The sequence below is a fragment of the Panthera leo genome, chromosome D1 (genome assembly GCF_018350215.1).
Source record: "Panthera leo isolate Ple1 chromosome D1, P.leo_Ple1_pat1.1, whole genome shotgun sequence".
Lineage (NCBI taxonomy): Eukaryota > Metazoa > Chordata > Mammalia > Carnivora > Felidae > Panthera > Panthera leo.
The window spans coordinates 98688795-98705749 of record NC_056688.1 but is presented as its reverse complement, the minus strand read 5'-3'; the positions used below and the strand labels follow the sequence as shown (position 1 = coordinate 98705749).

Sequence of the window (16955 nt, the reverse complement as noted above, 5' to 3'; positions counted from 1 at the left end):
CCTAGTTGATTTCCTCACCTACCTCTTACGAGCATGAAATGAGCTAACCCACGAAGGCCCCAAGTCCGGAACATTTTCAGTGCTCCTACTCTCAGGCCACCACCTCCCCATCACCTGCCCCCCCCCCTTCTGTGACTGGGGGACCCGCTAAGTCCTGTTCATCCAGTCGGACTGGCTCTTCCAGAGCTGCCCACGAATGGCACTGGGAGCGCTGAGGCTTGTTGACAGGCACTTTTATTGAGAACTATACTTTTAGGAACAAAGCACAAAAATAATTCCTCCGACTTGGTTTCTGTGATTTTGCAGCGAGGAGCCTAGAAGGTGAACGGCCCCCTAACTTCCAGACTGATCAATGACCTTCCGTATCCACTTCTTCAGGCGGAACACGTGTGTGTAGAAGCCGTATTTTCCATCCCTGTCACAGCCTTCGCCCCATGAGACGATGCCCATTTGGTACCAGCGGTTGTTAAAGGGGCTCTGAGGAAGAGACGTGGGGATTCCAACAAAGTCCAAGGCAGTGGCAGGCAACTCCTCCTGAAAACTGGGTCTGTGCTTACCCCCCCTGCACCCTCAGAAGATCCAGCCACCAGCTCCTGGCCTTCAGTGATGCTTACCTTCATGACAAAGGGTCCCCCGCTGTCGCCTTCACAAGCATCCCCTCGCTTCCCTTCATTGGGCTTGTAACCTTGAGAAAGAAGAGTAGAGCTCAGGCGCAGAGCTCGCGCTCCCTCCACTCCTCTGGAAGAGACAGCTGGCGAGTGTCCACTTGACCCTTTGTGGTCATCCTTGACTCCTCACTTCCTCACCCCTCACGTGCAGTCCTTTTCACGGCTCTGTCTTCAGCACGCATCCCAGTCAGCTACTTCTCACCGCCTCCATCCCTGGTCACAGCACAGGCATCTCTCCCCTGAACTAGTTTGCCTGTCTCACGCACGCGCACACACGCACACCATCATCATCACCGGAATACGGAAAACACCCAAACTTCAAGTCAATTGAGTATATTTAATGGGCATCTAATATTAACACTTATGTGGAGAGGAGAATGTAAATATCTACTAGATAAAAGAAGTGGGTAGAACTGAATTGGAACCTTGTAAATGACACCAAATCTACAAAATGAATGGATGACAACTAAAGAGATCCATACCAAGATACTAGGGAAACAAAAAATAAGAATAAAAAGCACCTTGGCTAATAAAAATTCTCCCCCCAAACAACTATGAAACAGAGGAAAACTAACTGAATGAAATTTCCTCAAGCAAAAGTGTAGGATGTAACAAAATACCTTGAATCAGACATCCAAAAATTTTATTTTTTATTTTTTTTAACGTTTATTTATTTTTGAGACAGAGAGAGACAGAGCATGAATGGGGAAGGGTCAGAGAGAGGGAGTCACAGAATCTGAAACAGGCTCCAGGCTCTGAGCTGTCAGCACAGAGCCCGACGCGGGGCTCGAACTCACGGACCGTGAGATCTTGACCTGAGCCGAAGTCGGACGTTTAACCGACTAAGCCACCCAGGCGCCCCCAGACATCCCAAAATTTTAAATAAATGGACAAATCAGTAGGAAGAAACACAAAGGGACTGAAGTAGAACTCAGACCAAAGAAGAAATCGGAGTCCCTTAAAAGAAAAATCAGACCTTGGAACAAAACTAATATGTATTATATAATCCAAGAAAACTTACAGAAATAAAATAAGATTAAAATAAAATAAGATTAAAGGTATACATTGAAAGGATCCACATGGGGTAGCTGGCAAAAATGACCTGAAACACTCAGCTCTGGGACATATCCCAATAAAACTTCAAAGATGAAGGAAAAAAGCCTCCAAGCACAAAAGACCAAATACCTCACAAGTTCTAAAGAATTACACCAGCATCAGATTTTCAAAACCAACATACAAAGTAAGTAAGCAACAACAAAGCTATACTTCTTTTAAAAATTCAGGGAAGGAAAACGTAAGCCACGGATTTTATACACAGCCAATCAGAGCTTCCGGTGTCGAGACTACAGAAAAACAGTTAACAAACACAAACTCAAGAAATTCTACCACCATAACCGTTGTTGAAGAACCTGCTTCATCCAACCAAGAGATGAATGCTTTAGCAAAAGGGCTGATTAACTGTTCTGACAAGTAGAAAAATGAAGCTAAAAATATCAAAGATCCTGAAGAGGAGTGTAAACTCATTGATTGTTGTATAGCCAACAGGTGGGAGTTAAGAATTAATAGGTCATATAAGAAAAGAAGGAACAAAAGGCATTTCAAAAAGGTAGAAGCCCAAAGATAATCACTAGAACAAAAATGCAAACCTTCGTAAATATATATTTAAAAACACAAAGAAAAGATCACATGGGAAAAAATACAGCAAATGAAACATAATACATGTAATAATCACAAACTATGAATACAAATTCAATCATATCGATAAATGTGAATGGGCTTAACTCACTTAAAAAAGAAAAAGATTTCTTTTAATTCTTCCTCTCTTTTTTTTTTTTAAGTTTATTTATTTTGAGAGAAAGAGCGTGAGCAGGGGAGGGACAGAGAGAGAGAGAGAGAGAGAGAGAGAGAGAGAGAGAGAAAATCCCAAGCAGGCTCCAGGCTCTGCGCAGAGCCCGATATGGGGCTCAATCTCACAATGGTGAGATCATGACCTGAGCCAAAATCAAGTCAGACATTTAACAGACTGAGCCAACCAGGTGCCCCTCCCCAAAAATGACTTTTAATTTGACTCACAAAGCAGGACCTAACTATGCTAGATATAAGAGACAAAACAAAGTGATTCATAGAGGCTAAAGTTGGAGGGATGGACAAAGGTATATCAAGTGAATGGAAACAAAAAATGAGGAAGAAACAGTGATCCTGAAGTTGAAAATAATTTAAGGAAGTAGTACACTTTTAATGCTAAAAGCCACAATTCATAATGAATAAATATCAATTACCACTACCTGTGCTAAACAGCACAACAACCACATTTATAAAGAGACTGTAAGCAATGCGACGAGACAGAAATACATTAATAGAATTTAACACAAACTCAGTAAAAGATCAAGTGAACTGAAAATAAATAAGGATATAAATGACCTAAATAAGAGGGCACCTGGCTGGCTTAGTCAGTAGAGTCTGCGTCTCTTGGTCTTGGGGTTGCGAGTTCGAGCCCCACACTGGGTGTAGAGATTACTTAAAAATAAAATGTAGGGGCACCTGGGTGGTTCAGTCTGTTAAGCGTCCGACTTTGGCTCATGTCATGATCTCAGTTCGTGAGTTCAAGCCCCGTGTCGGGGTCTGTGCTGACAGCTCAGAGCCTGGAGCCTGCTTCGGATTCTATGTCTGCCCCTCTCTCTACCCCTCCCCTGCTCACGCTCTGTGTCTCTCTGTCTCTAGATAATAAATAAACGTTAAAAAAAAATTATTAAAACACAATATATAAAATAAGGTGCTAAGGAGTAAAAAAAAACATAATAGATTGTAGTACTCTAGAAAGATACAACATAGACTTGAGCAAATGGGCAGACATTTCTTGTCCTTGAAAAGAATGACATCAAAAAGATGTCACTTCTCCCTAAATTAATTTATAAATTTAACACAATCCCAACAAAAATATCCATAGGCTTTTTTTTTTTTTAATGGAGCTAGACAAATTGATACCAAAGTTCATACAGAAAAACAAACATGCAAGAATTGCCAGGAAAACACTGGAAAAGAAAAACAGGAGGCAACAAACCCTACCAGATATTAAAACATACGCTAAAGTCTCTATAATTAAAACAAGACAGTACTTTAATAGAATAGACAACAGACCAGGAGAACCAAATAGAATGTCTTTGAATAGAAACAGATTTGAATACAAATAGAGCCTAGTATGTGACAAGTGTGACATCTCAAATCACTGGGGCAGAGGCGCCTGGCTGGCTCAGTTGGTACAGCACATGACTCCTGGTCCTGGGGTTGTGCATTTAAGCCCCACGCTGGGGGTAGAGCTTACTTAAAAAAAAAAAAAAAAAAAAAATCAAATCACTGGGCAAAGATAGAATTTTTAATAAATGGTGTGGGGACAGCTGGTTAGCCATTTGGACAAAGAGAAGTTAGATCCATACCTTGCATCATACCCAAGAATAGACTCCAAATGACTCAGGGGTCCAAGTGTAGAAAAATGAAACTAAGTACCAGAAGAAAACATGAGTGAATTTCTCTATGACCTGGATGTAAGGAAAGTTTTTCTAACTCCATCAAAATCCAGACGCAATAAAATATTAATACCTTTGGCTACCTAAAGAAAATTTTTAATTAGAAATGGTAAAAGGTTGGGGCGCCTGGGTGGCTCAGTCGGTTAAGCGCCCGACTTCAGCTCAGGTCATGATCTCACGGTCTGTGAGTTCGAGCCCCGCGTCGGGCTCTGTGCTGACAGCTTGGAGCCTGGGGCCTGTGTCTGCGTCTCTCTGACCCTCCCCCGTTCATGCTCTGTCTTTCTCTGTCTCAAAAATAAATAAACATTAAAAAAAAATTTTTTTTCAAGAAACGGTAAAAGGTTATAAACGTTAAAAACCGAACTGGGAGAAAATATTTGCAACATATATCACAAAGGCCTATACTGCCAATACATGAACTCTCAACAATTGACGGGAAAGGGACAAAAAATGGGCAAAAAACCCATGAATAATTCATAAAAAATACTATAAAAATGGTCCTCAAGCATCTGAAAAGATGTTCAATTGCAAAATATTGACAACAATCTAAATGCCCCCACACAGGAAACAGTTGAACAAGCTATGGTGCATCTACATAATGGACTACATGGTGTGGCTTTTTTTTTTTTTTTTTTTTTTTTAAGAATAAGGAAAACAAGGGGCACCTAGGTAGCTCAGTCAGTTAAGCATCTGGGACTCTTGATTTCGACTCAGGTCATGATCTCACAGTTTGTGAGTTTGAGCCCTGCATCAGGCTCTGTGCTGATGGTGTGGAGCCTGCTTGGGATTCCTCTCCCTCTCGCTCTCTGCCCCTCCCCACCTCAAAAATAAACAAAACATTAAAAAAAAAAAAAAAGGAATAAGGAAAAAAAGTCTATAACCAATATGGAGTGAATTTCCAGGATATATAAACTGAAAAAAGCAGGGTGCCTGGGTACCAGGGTGCCTCAGTCCATTAAGCGTCTGACTCCTAATTTCAGCTCAGGTTATAATCTCACGGTTTGTGGGTTTGAACCCCACGTCAGTCTCTGCACCGACAGTGCAGAGCCTGCTTGGAATTCTCTCTTTCTCACTCTCTCCCTCTCCTGCTCTCTCTCTCTCTCAAAATGGTTAAGTATCCAACTCTTGATTTCGGCTCAGGTCATGATTTCACGGTTCATGGGTTCAAGCCCCACATCGCCTGGAGTTTGCTTTTGATTCTGTGTCTCCCTCTCTCTCTGCCCCTCCCATGCTCATGCTCTGCCTCTCTCTCAAAAATAAACAATAAAATTTTTTTTTAATTTTTTAAAGTTTTTGTAAAAAGTGAAAAAAGCAAAATACAAAAGAATGTCTACAGCATGCTACAGTGTGTGTAAAAAGAGGGAAATAAAAGGGGCGCCTGGGTGGCTTAGTTGGTTGAGCATCCGACTCCGGCTCAGGTCATGATCTCGTAGTTCATGAGTTCCAGCCCCGCGTCGGGCTCTGTGCTGACAGCTCGGAGCCTGAAGCCTGGTTCAGATTCTGTGTCTCCCTCTCTCTCTGCCCCTGTCCCCACTCACGCTTTCTCTCTCAAAAATAAATAAACATTTTTTAAAAATTTTAAAAAGGGGTGTTTGGGTGGCTCAGTCAGTTGAGCCTCTGACTTCAGCTCAGGTCATGATCTCAGTTTGTGGGTTCGAGCTCCACATCGGGCTCTGTGCTAACAGCTCAGAGCCTGGATCCTGCTTGGGTTTCCATGTCTCCCTCTCTCTCTATCTATCCCTTCCCTGCTCGTGCTCTCTCTCAAAAATGAATATACAATAAAAAAAATTTTTTTTAATTAAAACAAAGCGGGGGAATAAAATACATATGTGTCTGCTCATTTGTGCTAAAAGAAACACAGGAAGAAAAAAAACCCACAAACTACTGCTATGGGGTGACTAACAGCCTGGATGGCAATGGAGTGGAAAGGATAAGGGGGTAAAAGGATAGAAGGGAAAGGGGAGTGTCACTGTCTGAGTTTCAGAAGCATGTTAATACTCCAAAAATAAAAATGACAAAGATGGGATTCAACAAAGTTGAATACAATTAGAAACTAAGCCTAACTGTATTTTAAATAAAAACACAGAGCAGGGAAGAAAAAACTAACCCATGTTACTTGAGAGAGAGACAGCATGAGCAGAGGAAGAGAGTCAAAGGGGGGGAGAGAGAGAGAGAATCCCAAGCAGGCTCCATGCTGTCCACATAGAGCCCAATGCAGGGCTCGATCCCAAAAACTATGAGATCTTGACCTGAGCCAAAAGTCAAGAGTCTGACATTCAACCAACTGAACCACCCAGATACCTCCCAAGTTACTTTTGAACACAGCATTTCAACTATGCATCCGTAGGCTGAAGACAGAAACACTGTGAAGAAATGCTGATCCTTAGTAGGATTGTTTTTCACTGTGAGATGGATGGGTGATTCTGAAACAATGTATTCTAGTATTGATCAAATAAGTTAGTATCATATGAATAATAGGAGTCAAATTTATCCCTACAACAGAGAGTTACAAATATGGAAAGGGAGAAACTAAAATTAATCCTGCTGGATTGCAGTAGGCAGGTTCAGATAGAGAAACTGATAGATGATAGAAAGAAAAATCAATCTAGATGTTGGTGTATGCATAATACACACGTTTTCTAGATCTGTCTGCTGAGAGGACATGGAAGCAATGACATCCCAGTAGCAATGTGCACACCTAGCACCCAGATCTTGGTTTCTAAGCACTGTTCTCCACTAGGAAGAAGGTGGGTTGAATCTGGAATATCTCGCTCTGCCAATGTAAGAAAGTACTCAGGAATGACAGGGACATCAAAAGTCACAGAAGCCAGGCTGAAGGGACTCCTGCTGGCCAAACTTGGCAAATTTGAAAATCAAAATAAATAATGATAGTAGCAAATTATAGCCCTTAGAATAAAGACCCAGGAGTCCACAGTGACAGAATGAAAGAAAGGAGAGGGCTCCCTTACAATGAAATAACTAATAAATGTAGAAGGAAAGACAGAATTAGAAAATCACCATTAGGCAGCCCTCCAGAGTTGGAAGAATGGTTTGATGAGAAACAGAATACATAGTGTCAAAGTTTCTCCCCACAAGATAGTTATTAGCAGAACCTCAGAGTGAGAAACTGGCCAGATGCAGACACTACCTTAACCAAGAAGTCAGAGTTAATCTCACCAGGTATGGGACAAATTGATGTCACACGTCTGCTAACGGAGCAGACTTAGAAGGACACAGCATGGCTTAGCCTGAATCTGATCACAAGGAAACCAAAACCTTAGATAAACTGAACTGAGAGCCAAGCTACAGATTCACTGGGCTGCACTTGCCAAATATGTCCAAGCCATGGAAGACAAAGAAAAAAGATTGACAACTAAAGACGGTGTGTGACCCTGGATTGGATGCAGATGAGAAAAACCGTTTCCCCCTTTGCCTTAGAAGACATTAGTAAGTAGGACAACTGGAAAACATTTGAATAAGGTGCACAGATTAAGTAATGGTATTATATCATTATTAATTTCCTGATTTTAACAATTGTACTTGTTATGTTAGAGAACATCTTTGTTTTTTGGATCTATTCAACTATGTGGGTAAAAAGGCATATGTATGATTTACTGTCAGTGTGTGTATATGTGTTTATATGTCTATAAATACACACACAAAGTGGGGGACAGAATCTTGATGACAGTATACAGGAATTCTTTGAATTATTTTTGTGACTTTTCTATGAGTCTGAAATCACACTAAAAAAAAATTTTTTTTTTTAAAGTAAGTTCTGTGCCCAATGTAGGGCTTGAACTCATGACCCTGAGATCAAGAGTCCCATGCTCCACCAACTAAGCCAGCCAAGCACCCCTAAACTAAAAATTTTTAATTAAGTTAGACCATCTATTCACCTGTCCCCAACCCTCCAAAACTTCCTATCTCAATAAAAGCCAAAGTCCTTCAAGGCCCTAAAAGAAGTGCCCATCTATGGCTGCCTCCCTCCCTCCCCTCATCTACTGCTGCCCTGCCTATGTTTCCTGCACTCCAGCCACACTAGCCTCCCTGTTGTTCCTCAGACACACTAAGCACACTCCCACCCCAGGGCCTTTGAACCTACTCTCCCCTCACCCTGAAGTGCACTTCCCCTAGACTGGCTCTTCTTCACTTCTTCTAGTTTCTTTTCAGAGATACCTTCTCCAGCCTTGACCAACCACTCTCTTTAGCCTACCCTGTCCCCATCTCTCTCTCCCTTACTCTGCTTGATTTTTCTTCCTAGCAGAGGTTGCTATTCTACATCTGTTTACGGACACTCTCTCCTAGGAAGGGAGCTCTCTGAGGACACAGGCATTGTGCTTGGGTCCTTGTTGTATACTGTAGAATATTGATCACAATAGGCATTCAATAAATATTTGCTGAATGACTGAACAAATGGCTTTTCCTCCACCCATGGCCTCATGCTGTGTGGACTTATGTCTATCAACAACTTAACCAGTGACTAGCACACCTAGTAGTTTATAATATAAATATCACACACATACACACACACAATCTAATCTAACCCTCACACTACCTTACAGGATAGAGACTTTCATCTCCATTTTACAGAGGAAGAAACTGAGCCTCCGAGAGGTTACGCAACTTTGCCCGAAGCCATTTGGCTTGTAAGTGACCAGATCCAGGATTGGAATAGGCCTGCGCCCTTCACATGTCTCAGTCCCCCCCACCCTGAGGCCCAGAAGCGCCCGGGGGACTTGCCAGCACAGAACATGTTGTCCGTGATGCGGATCCTGGTGGACGCCCTGCAGACCGGCTGCTCCACAAGTGGCAAGTTCACCACCTGCAGGACGCTGGGCTGCACCTCACCAACACTGGCCGTCCACGTCTCCTTCAGGTTGCCCCAGCCTGTCACCCGCCCTTTGTATCCAGTCTGGATCAGTCTTTGGGGAAAGGAGAAGGACCTTGTGAGAACTGGCCCCTCCAGGAGCCCCCTGGCCTCAACACTCCCTTGGAGACCCGAATCTAAAACACCGGCGCAGAAAGAACTTCTGGGTTTACTCTGAGCCCCCAAGGCCTGGAAGGGGAAGGAACTTCTGCAAGGCTGCAGTGTCCCCCAGGCCCAGAACCCAGCCCGGAGACCCCCCACCCCCCCGAACCCCACCTGGCCACTGTGTCCTTGTCAGGCAGGCACACTGGGTGGATGTAGCTGCTGAAGGTGATGGGCTTCTTGAGCTTCAGCAGGGCAATGTCGCGGTCCAGGTTTTCCCTCCAGTTGTACCTGGGGTGGATGTAGATCTTTTCCAGCATGGAGATCTTTTCAATGCTTCGTTCGTACCTGCGCAAACCCCAACAGGGAGACGGAGAAGCTGTAAGCCACCTGGTGGGGGGCAGCCAGTCCCTGAGAAGAGAAACCGCCTGCCCTCGGGGTCCAGGAAAGGGGCCACCCTCAGGCCACCAGTGAAGGGAGAGCACTGGCTCCTGCCCTGGCAGCATCTTCCAGCCTGAAGCTGCTCAGGGCTTTGGAGTCAAAGAGTCTAGGCAGGTGGGGGAGGAATGCAGGCTGCAGGCCCTGGTCCAAACAGTCTCTGTTCACAGCTCACACTTGGGCCCCGTCCTGGTGCCTGGAGGGGAGCTGGAGACTGGCCAGGATTTCATTCTCTGCAAAGCCTTAGTTTCTCTGTCCCCAGCTCCAAACCTCAGCTGAGACATGGCCAAATGGACCTCACAGCAGAGACTGCTGGGTGTTCTACTGCGGGACATGTACAGATATATCCCACATGCCCCAGAGCCACCAGAGCCCCTCACCGTCACTCTGAAGGACTCTGAGCCCTGGCAGACATCCATGGGCCCCCATCCTGTACCTGGTGCGGGAGTGCTTGCCAATGCGCACCAGAAGGTCATTCTCGGTGAAGTTCTTGTCCCAAGGTGGGTACAGGAGGCAGTGGGCAGCGGTGAGGACCCAGCGGTCACTAATGAGGCTAGCCCCACACAGCAGTTCCTGGGGACTCTTCCGGAAAAGCATTACCTGCCTGGGAGGGGGAGTGGGCAGCATTAGGAGCTAGGTGGGCTGCCTCTCCACCTGCCCTAAAGTAGAAAAGTCCCAGGTTTAAGAACTAACTGGACAGGGGTGCCTGGGTGGCTCAGTCGGTTAAGTGTCCGACTTTGGCTCAGGTCATTATCTCTCTGCACCTGATCTCGCGGTTGGTGAGTTCAAGCTCAGAGCCTGGAGCCTGCTTCAGATTCTGTATCTCTCTCTCTCTCTGCCCCTCCCACACTCATGCTCTGTTTCTGTCTCAAAAATAAATAAACATTAAACACACACCCATACACACACACACACACACACACACACACACACACACAACAACTGGACAGAGCTGCCTGCTAGGCCTAGAACCCAGCTTGATCTGGTTGCCCTTGAGAACTGGAGCCTCCACATGACCCCAAGGGGCTGCCTCCTGATATCTGCACCCTCCCCAGCTTCTGCAGGTCCAGAATTTGCACAGCCTGGCATAGCTCTGGGGTCAGAGAAACTGACTGAAGTAGACAGACCCCTTAAGCTCTCTGGGCCTCAGCTTCACCCTCTGCGTGTAAGAAGCAATACCCCCAATCTCAGAGGAGTGTCAGCTGTCCTGAGCTGGGAAGCCCAGGCCTGTGAGGTAAGAGTGCCCCGGCGGGTGTCCCCACAGTCCCCCCCCCCCCCAGGCTGTCCCCACGACGCACCAGGGTGCAGTGCCAATCTCTGCGTCCCAACCCTCCACGATGCGCCCGTCGATGTAGGAATCCAGAAGCTCCTTTTCTGTTTTGTCCTTCAACGACTTCTTCTCGAACAGAGGCCGCAGCCCACAGTCTGCACAGCAAGCCCGGTGTGAAGAACCGAGCTGTGCCCCGAGCCCCACGCCTCTCCCCACCCCGCCGCCGCCACCACCTCACCTGCCTCCCCGGCGCCGAAGGTCTTCTCGTTAAAGAAGGTCTGGAACTCCTCGGCCGTGGTGCGTCCCTCGATGGGCGCGTCCAGGTCCTCGGCCAGCCTGTCGCTCACGTCTTCCACCGGCTCCTCTGCGGAGAGCAGGCGCGGCTGAGGCCGGGCCAGCCTGTGCGCAGCCCCTTCTTAGCCTCCCCAGCACCCCCCACCCCCTCCCCGGGCGGCCTCGGAGGCCCTTGGGCAAGAGGCTGAGAGCCCAGCACACCACGGCCTCGGGAACTCTGCGTCGGGCCCGAGCAGGTTCACCTGCGCGTGGGGCCAGACCGGCCCTGCCGCCGGGAGGAGGCGCTGCCGCGGACCGCGCCCCCTAGCGGCGGGGCAGCCCTGAGTCAGAAGAGGCGCTGCTCGGCTCCGCCCCCAGGCTCCGCCCCCAGCCTCAGGCTCCCCGGCCCCGCCTCACCGCAGTACTCCAGGTTGCAGTACTCGAAGTCACCAGGCTCCCCGGACACATAACACCACACGCCCTCCTCATCCCCGTCCGGGTTGCGGCAGAAGTTCTCCTCCAGCGGCACCAAAGGGTTGAAGTCCTGGTTCTTGCTCAGGGCCTTGGCCTGACTGCTGTCCCAGGCCAGGCAGGGGGACCCATGTGTGGTCACCGCCAGGCGACCGTGGTAGTACCGGCCCCGCTCAGGGATGCAGGAGTCCGATGGAGGTGGCAGATTCACCGTGGAGTTTCTGGAGCGTGGGGTCGGCTGTACAGTGACGCCCCCCTGGCCTGGTGGGTGGGGAGGCAGGGGAGCAGGGTGGGTGGAACCACACGTGGAGCCAGACGCATAGGGTTTGACTCCCTGCCTTGCAACCTTCTTCCTATGTGATCTCAGGTCACTTGACCTCTCTGAGCTTCACTTTGCTTGCCTATAAAAGGGGTGACTAATGCCATTCTTGCAGGGGTGTTGAGAAATTTAAACAAAATACATACTGTAAGGGTGGGGTGCAACATGGGCCAGAAATAGCAACTAGGTTTCACCTCCTGGGCTATCTGCCACCTGTTGGTAGTGGCTGCCTGGAGTATTTAAAGAAGGATTCTATTTTTATAGGGGCACAGCAGGAAAGGTAGCTGGGCTGAGTGAGGATGCCTGCAACGTGGGGGCAGGGGGCAGGCTTGTGTAATGGTAGCTGCTTTTGTTACCATGACTAGTAATTTGCTGTAAATCCCAGGATCAAGTATTGGGTCCAACAGGAATGCATGAAAGACAAAGAACACCAATCCATATTTGGTGGACGAATTCTTTACCCCTGCCTGGCTCCACATCCTTTGCCCTGTGATTTTATAGGCAAAGGTGTACTTGTCCACCTGGTGACTTTGGCCTTGATCATGTGGCTCACCCTGGCCAATGGAATGTGACAGACTGATACCCCAGCTATGAGTCTAGGCCTGAGACACACTGTGTGTTTCTACTCAGTTTTGTACCTCTACCGTCATCTTAGGAGATGGTGACTTTCAGCCTCAGCCCCAGGATGAGTAATGTGGAGCAGACCAGGATCCAACCCACCCAAGGAGCCAAGCTCAGGTGGACCCAATGTTTGAAGCCGAACCGGCAGCCAAGCCCAGCCTGCATAAGTGGCTACCACAGACACAGGCAAGCACAGCTGAGATCAGCACAGCACCCAAGCTGACCCTCAGACACATAAGAAATAAATGCTTATTGGTGTAAGCCCCTGAGCTTTTGTGGCTGGTTGTGATTTTGTGGGTGTTTGCAGCTTATGATGGCTAGAGCTAACTGACACATCATGCAAAAGAATAACAACAGAATCATTCTGGGCTGGACATATGAGGCTGGACGTAAAGCACTCTGTAGTGCTCAGAAAAGGGCCCATGGACTGAAATGGTTAAGGAGGGCATCCTGAAGGGAAGAGAGCCTCAAGCAGGAAGGAAAGCATTTTTGGAATGAGCCACAGCCTGGGTCATAAGGAAGCAAAGACAGGGGAGGCAGGTCAGGTCAGCTCTCTCTGGGCTGCTGACTTCACTGACCCACAGGCCCAAATATGTTATAAATATCTAACCCATGCCTAAAGGTAGCCAGGCTCTCACTTCCTGTCCCAGGCTGCTAGGCACCTGAGTCTTGGCCATGGGCTGCCTACTCATCCCCAGCTCACCACAGATGGGGATGCTGCACTCTTCCCTCCGCACGGTGGGGTCTGTAGTATAGCACCAGGGCCCAGTGGTGCTGCCATCTGGGTTGCGGCAGAAATTCTCCTTCAGGTCAGCCCCAGGGTGGGTGGTATAGTTGATTCTGGAATAGGGAATTGCTCAGCAGAGGCCATGCCCCCCCCACCCCCGCCCAATGTCTCCTAGCCCCATATGCTCAGCCCCGCTGGCAACAGGCCTACCCATCACTCACTCAGGCTTATGTGGGTAACGACTCCTCCATAGCTGGCACTCGATGCCTGACCGGGTGAAGTTCACATTCCCTCGGTAATTCATACCCAGACCTTCAGCACAGTTACCTGCAGAGACCCCAGCCCACATCTCTTACCCTGAGGATCTGTCCCCTCTCCCACTTAGCAAAGCTCTGTCTGTCTACCTCCTCCAAACTACTTCTGCTCCACAACCGTTAACCTGCATTTCCTCAGCCACCTCCTCTGTACCCAGCAGTTCACCAATCTATTTAACAATACTCACCTAAAATTCACTGAGTACCCACCATGTGACACCCATGTGACAGACACTGTGCCAGGTACTAAGGACATCGTGAATAGTAAGACATAGTCAGGGTAGGTGCCTGCCCTCGTGGAGCTTATAATCAGTGGCTCCTCAGGGCCAGTAGGATGACAAAGTGAACAAGGTCCTTCTTTTTTTTTTTTTTTTTTTTTTTTTTTAATTTATTTTTATTTATTTTTATTTTTTTTTAATATTTTTTTTTATTTTTTAATATATGAAATTTACTGTCAAATTGGTTTCATACAACACCCAGTGCTCATCCCAAAAGGTGCCCTCCTCAATACCCATCACCCACCCTGCCCTCCCTCCCACCCCCCATCAACCCTCAGTTTGAACAAGGTCCTTCTAATCTTGCCCTGGTCTATCTGTCCTGTTATCTTAGCTCCTCATGCATCAGGGCCTTTGCACATGCTGTTTCCTTTGCCTTGGAATGCTCTTTGGTTGGTTCATCAGTGCTTCCCACAAATTTAGGTGGAACTCTGCCTCTTCTGGGGGGCTGTCCCTGATTCTGCCAGCAAACTAAATGTTCCTTCTCCTGGCATTGTCTTGGCACCCGGAATAGAGCTTTTCCAGCAATCACACTGATATTTTGTATTTTTGTTTCCCTACGAGACTGTGAGATCCTTGGCTCTCTTAAAATCCCCAGCACTCAACATAGTGCCTGGTATGTAGCAGAAGCTTAGTAAAATGTCTGTCGAATAAGTTCTTTAACAAATAAAAGGCCAATGGTTAAAGAGTTATTGTTAAGAGCTAGGGTCTGTTGTTATATAAAAGATGTATTCAGAATGCTGTGGAGGAGGGAGGAGGCTCCTTGCAGGCTTAGCAAGGTGATGGCTTTGAACTAGTCCTTGAAGGATAGGCATGTTTTCAGTAAGTGGTGACAGTTGCTCCAGGGGAAGATGACAATGAAAGCAAAGGCCAGGAAGTAGAAACATCTTGGCATGCACAGAGAAGTGCTTGCTGTCTGAGTAGCTGGGGGTCTGGGTCTACGGTTGGTACAATGGGAGATAAGGCTGGAAGGGAAGGTTAAGGCCAGACCTGCAAAGTTTGCCAGGCTAACAAGCCTGTGCTTTATTCTGGGGGCAATGGGCACCCCTCAACGTCCTGAAGAATGAATGTGACATCATCAGAGCTCTGCCCTGGGAACCTGGGGAAGACGGACTGGCATGGACGGAGGCTCGGATGAGAATAGGCCTTAAATATGAATTCATTATCTATTCATTCATTTGTTCCTCCAACATTAATCATCTAATTCATTGCTGGGTACAGAGCCAGGTGTAAAGATACATCCTTGACCACAGGAACAGAAAGGCAAGGTCAGGTGCTAGAGGCCACCACTGCTAGGCCACAAACCTTAACCCACCCGACCTCGCTCTTCTCCCAGGCTGCTTGCTCACATCCTGCCCCCCACCTGCGCATTAGCTCCTCACCTTCCAGACATTCCACGAGCTTGTCTCGAGGCTTCCTCACTGACTCACAAGCTGGAAAAGACCCAGAAACTTTTGGGATTGGGGTGGGGACAGGATGGGCTCAAGTAGAGGGTGGGTGAGATGAAATGCAAAATCAGAGAGAGGGACAGGCAGATGGTAAGAAGGAAGGGAGGGAGGGAGGGAGGGAGGGAGGAAACAGGCATGGGTGGAGGGACGGATAGGTGCATGACCAGAAGATTCTCCAGAGTAGAACATCCTCTCACTGGGGTCCCCAGGACTTCCTTCCAAGAGCAAGCCCTTCCCAGTGCTCACCTGTGTACTTGGCCCAGAATACATCCTGAAAAATAAGGGCTGGCATGAGGTTGTGGCACATTCTGTTTTGTTTCATTTTGTTTTTCAACAGACTTTATATTTTCTCCTTAAACCTTCTTCTTTCTCTCACCCTGGTCACACAGGGGGCAGGCTCTGGGGAGGTTTGTAGTAGTTTTCCTATTTTTGTTTTCAGAAACACAAGCCCACTAAGGAGAGGAGTATTTGAGGAGAGGGGAGTCCCTCCCTCAACCAACCAAAACCATGGGTGGGCTAGACTGGAGAAAGGGGGTAGGGTACGTGGGGCCCAGGCAGAGCCCTGGGGAAGGGAAAGGTTGCACCAAGCACCCAGAACCCCGAGGCCTCACCAGAGTCCCACACTCCACAGGCCACTGCTCCACCGCAGAAGAGCTGGAGCTGAGAGGCCATGTGGGCCAGGGCCAGGGCCCCCAGAGACCTCAGTGCACATGTGCAGACAGACATATGAAGACAGAGCAGCCCCTGATGGTCTGGAGCCTCACCAGGCCACCAGATCTTGACACAGCCGGGTGTCGAGCCCTCCAAGAAAGGCTGAGGTCGCTCATCTCCACAACCCAGTGAAATGGGGCCCAAGAGGACCTGAAGTTACCAATAGCTTAAGAGCCGAGGTGTCCCTTGCTGCCTCATTTGTGGTCCCAGAGCTGGGCCCGCCTGGATGGCCCCTGCCCGCCCCCCCACCCTGCCGCGTAGCCGGCCTTCACCGTGGCAAAGGAAGACTCCAGGGCCTCAAAGGCCTCCTCGTAGCTGCACAGCTCCTCCACACACTCTCGCTCCAGGTTGCCCTTGCGCACTTCCTCCAGGAAGCCACTGTTGGCACGTCGGACCCGCTGGAGCAGCGATAGTGCTTGCTGAGGGGCCAGGAACACTGCAGGAGGAGGGGCGTGGGACAGCGGCCTCAGCGAGCCAGGCCGCCTTGGCCTCTGTGGTGGCAGGAAGCGAGCCTGGCTTGCCCCGCTGGCTTCCGAAAGGGATGCCTGGGATAGCAGCAGGACCCAAAAGGCTGCTATCAGTAGCCTACCAGCTCCTCTCCATTCACTGGACACCCCACTCCCCATCCTGAAGGAGGGGAGCAGTCACTGGACATCCAGACCTGAGCACTCGACTCCTTCCCTAAGCCGTATGCTGTAGGCTGAGACCCACTTGGGGTTGGCCCTGTGTTCTCGGTCAAGGCAGGAGACCCTGGACCATGGGCCCATATCCCAGGCTATCAGCCTGTTCCACCTCCAAGCCCCTCTTACCATGCTGGCTGTGCACAAGGCTACACAGGGCAGCTAGGACCAGGCAGCCAGGTAACCACAGGCCTCGGATGTGCGCCATAGTGTGTCAGCTCCTGGAACTCTGAGGGCTTGTCCTGAC

The 16955-nt window shown here is 48.3% G+C and overlaps 1 protein-coding gene across 1 annotated transcript; it reads right to left on the bottom strand.

Moving 5' to 3' along the window:
• Window positions 1-221: 221 nt before the first annotated feature.
• Window positions 222-16916, bottom strand: F2 (coagulation factor II, thrombin). The gene is made up of 14 exons (XM_042905038.1): window positions 16838-16916; window positions 16301-16464; window positions 15564-15588; window positions 15252-15302; window positions 13502-13607; window positions 13257-13393; window positions 11560-11874; window positions 11108-11233; window positions 10898-11024; window positions 10036-10203; window positions 9336-9509; window positions 8933-9114; window positions 615-685; window positions 222-477 (listed from the first exon to the last, which is right to left on the bottom strand). Exons 1-14 carry the CDS (start codon window positions 16914-16916, stop codon window positions 334-336), a joined length of 1869 nt encoding a protein of 622 aa, XP_042760972.1. The 3' UTR covers window positions 222-333.
• Between the last annotated feature and the right edge of the window lie 39 nt (window positions 16917-16955).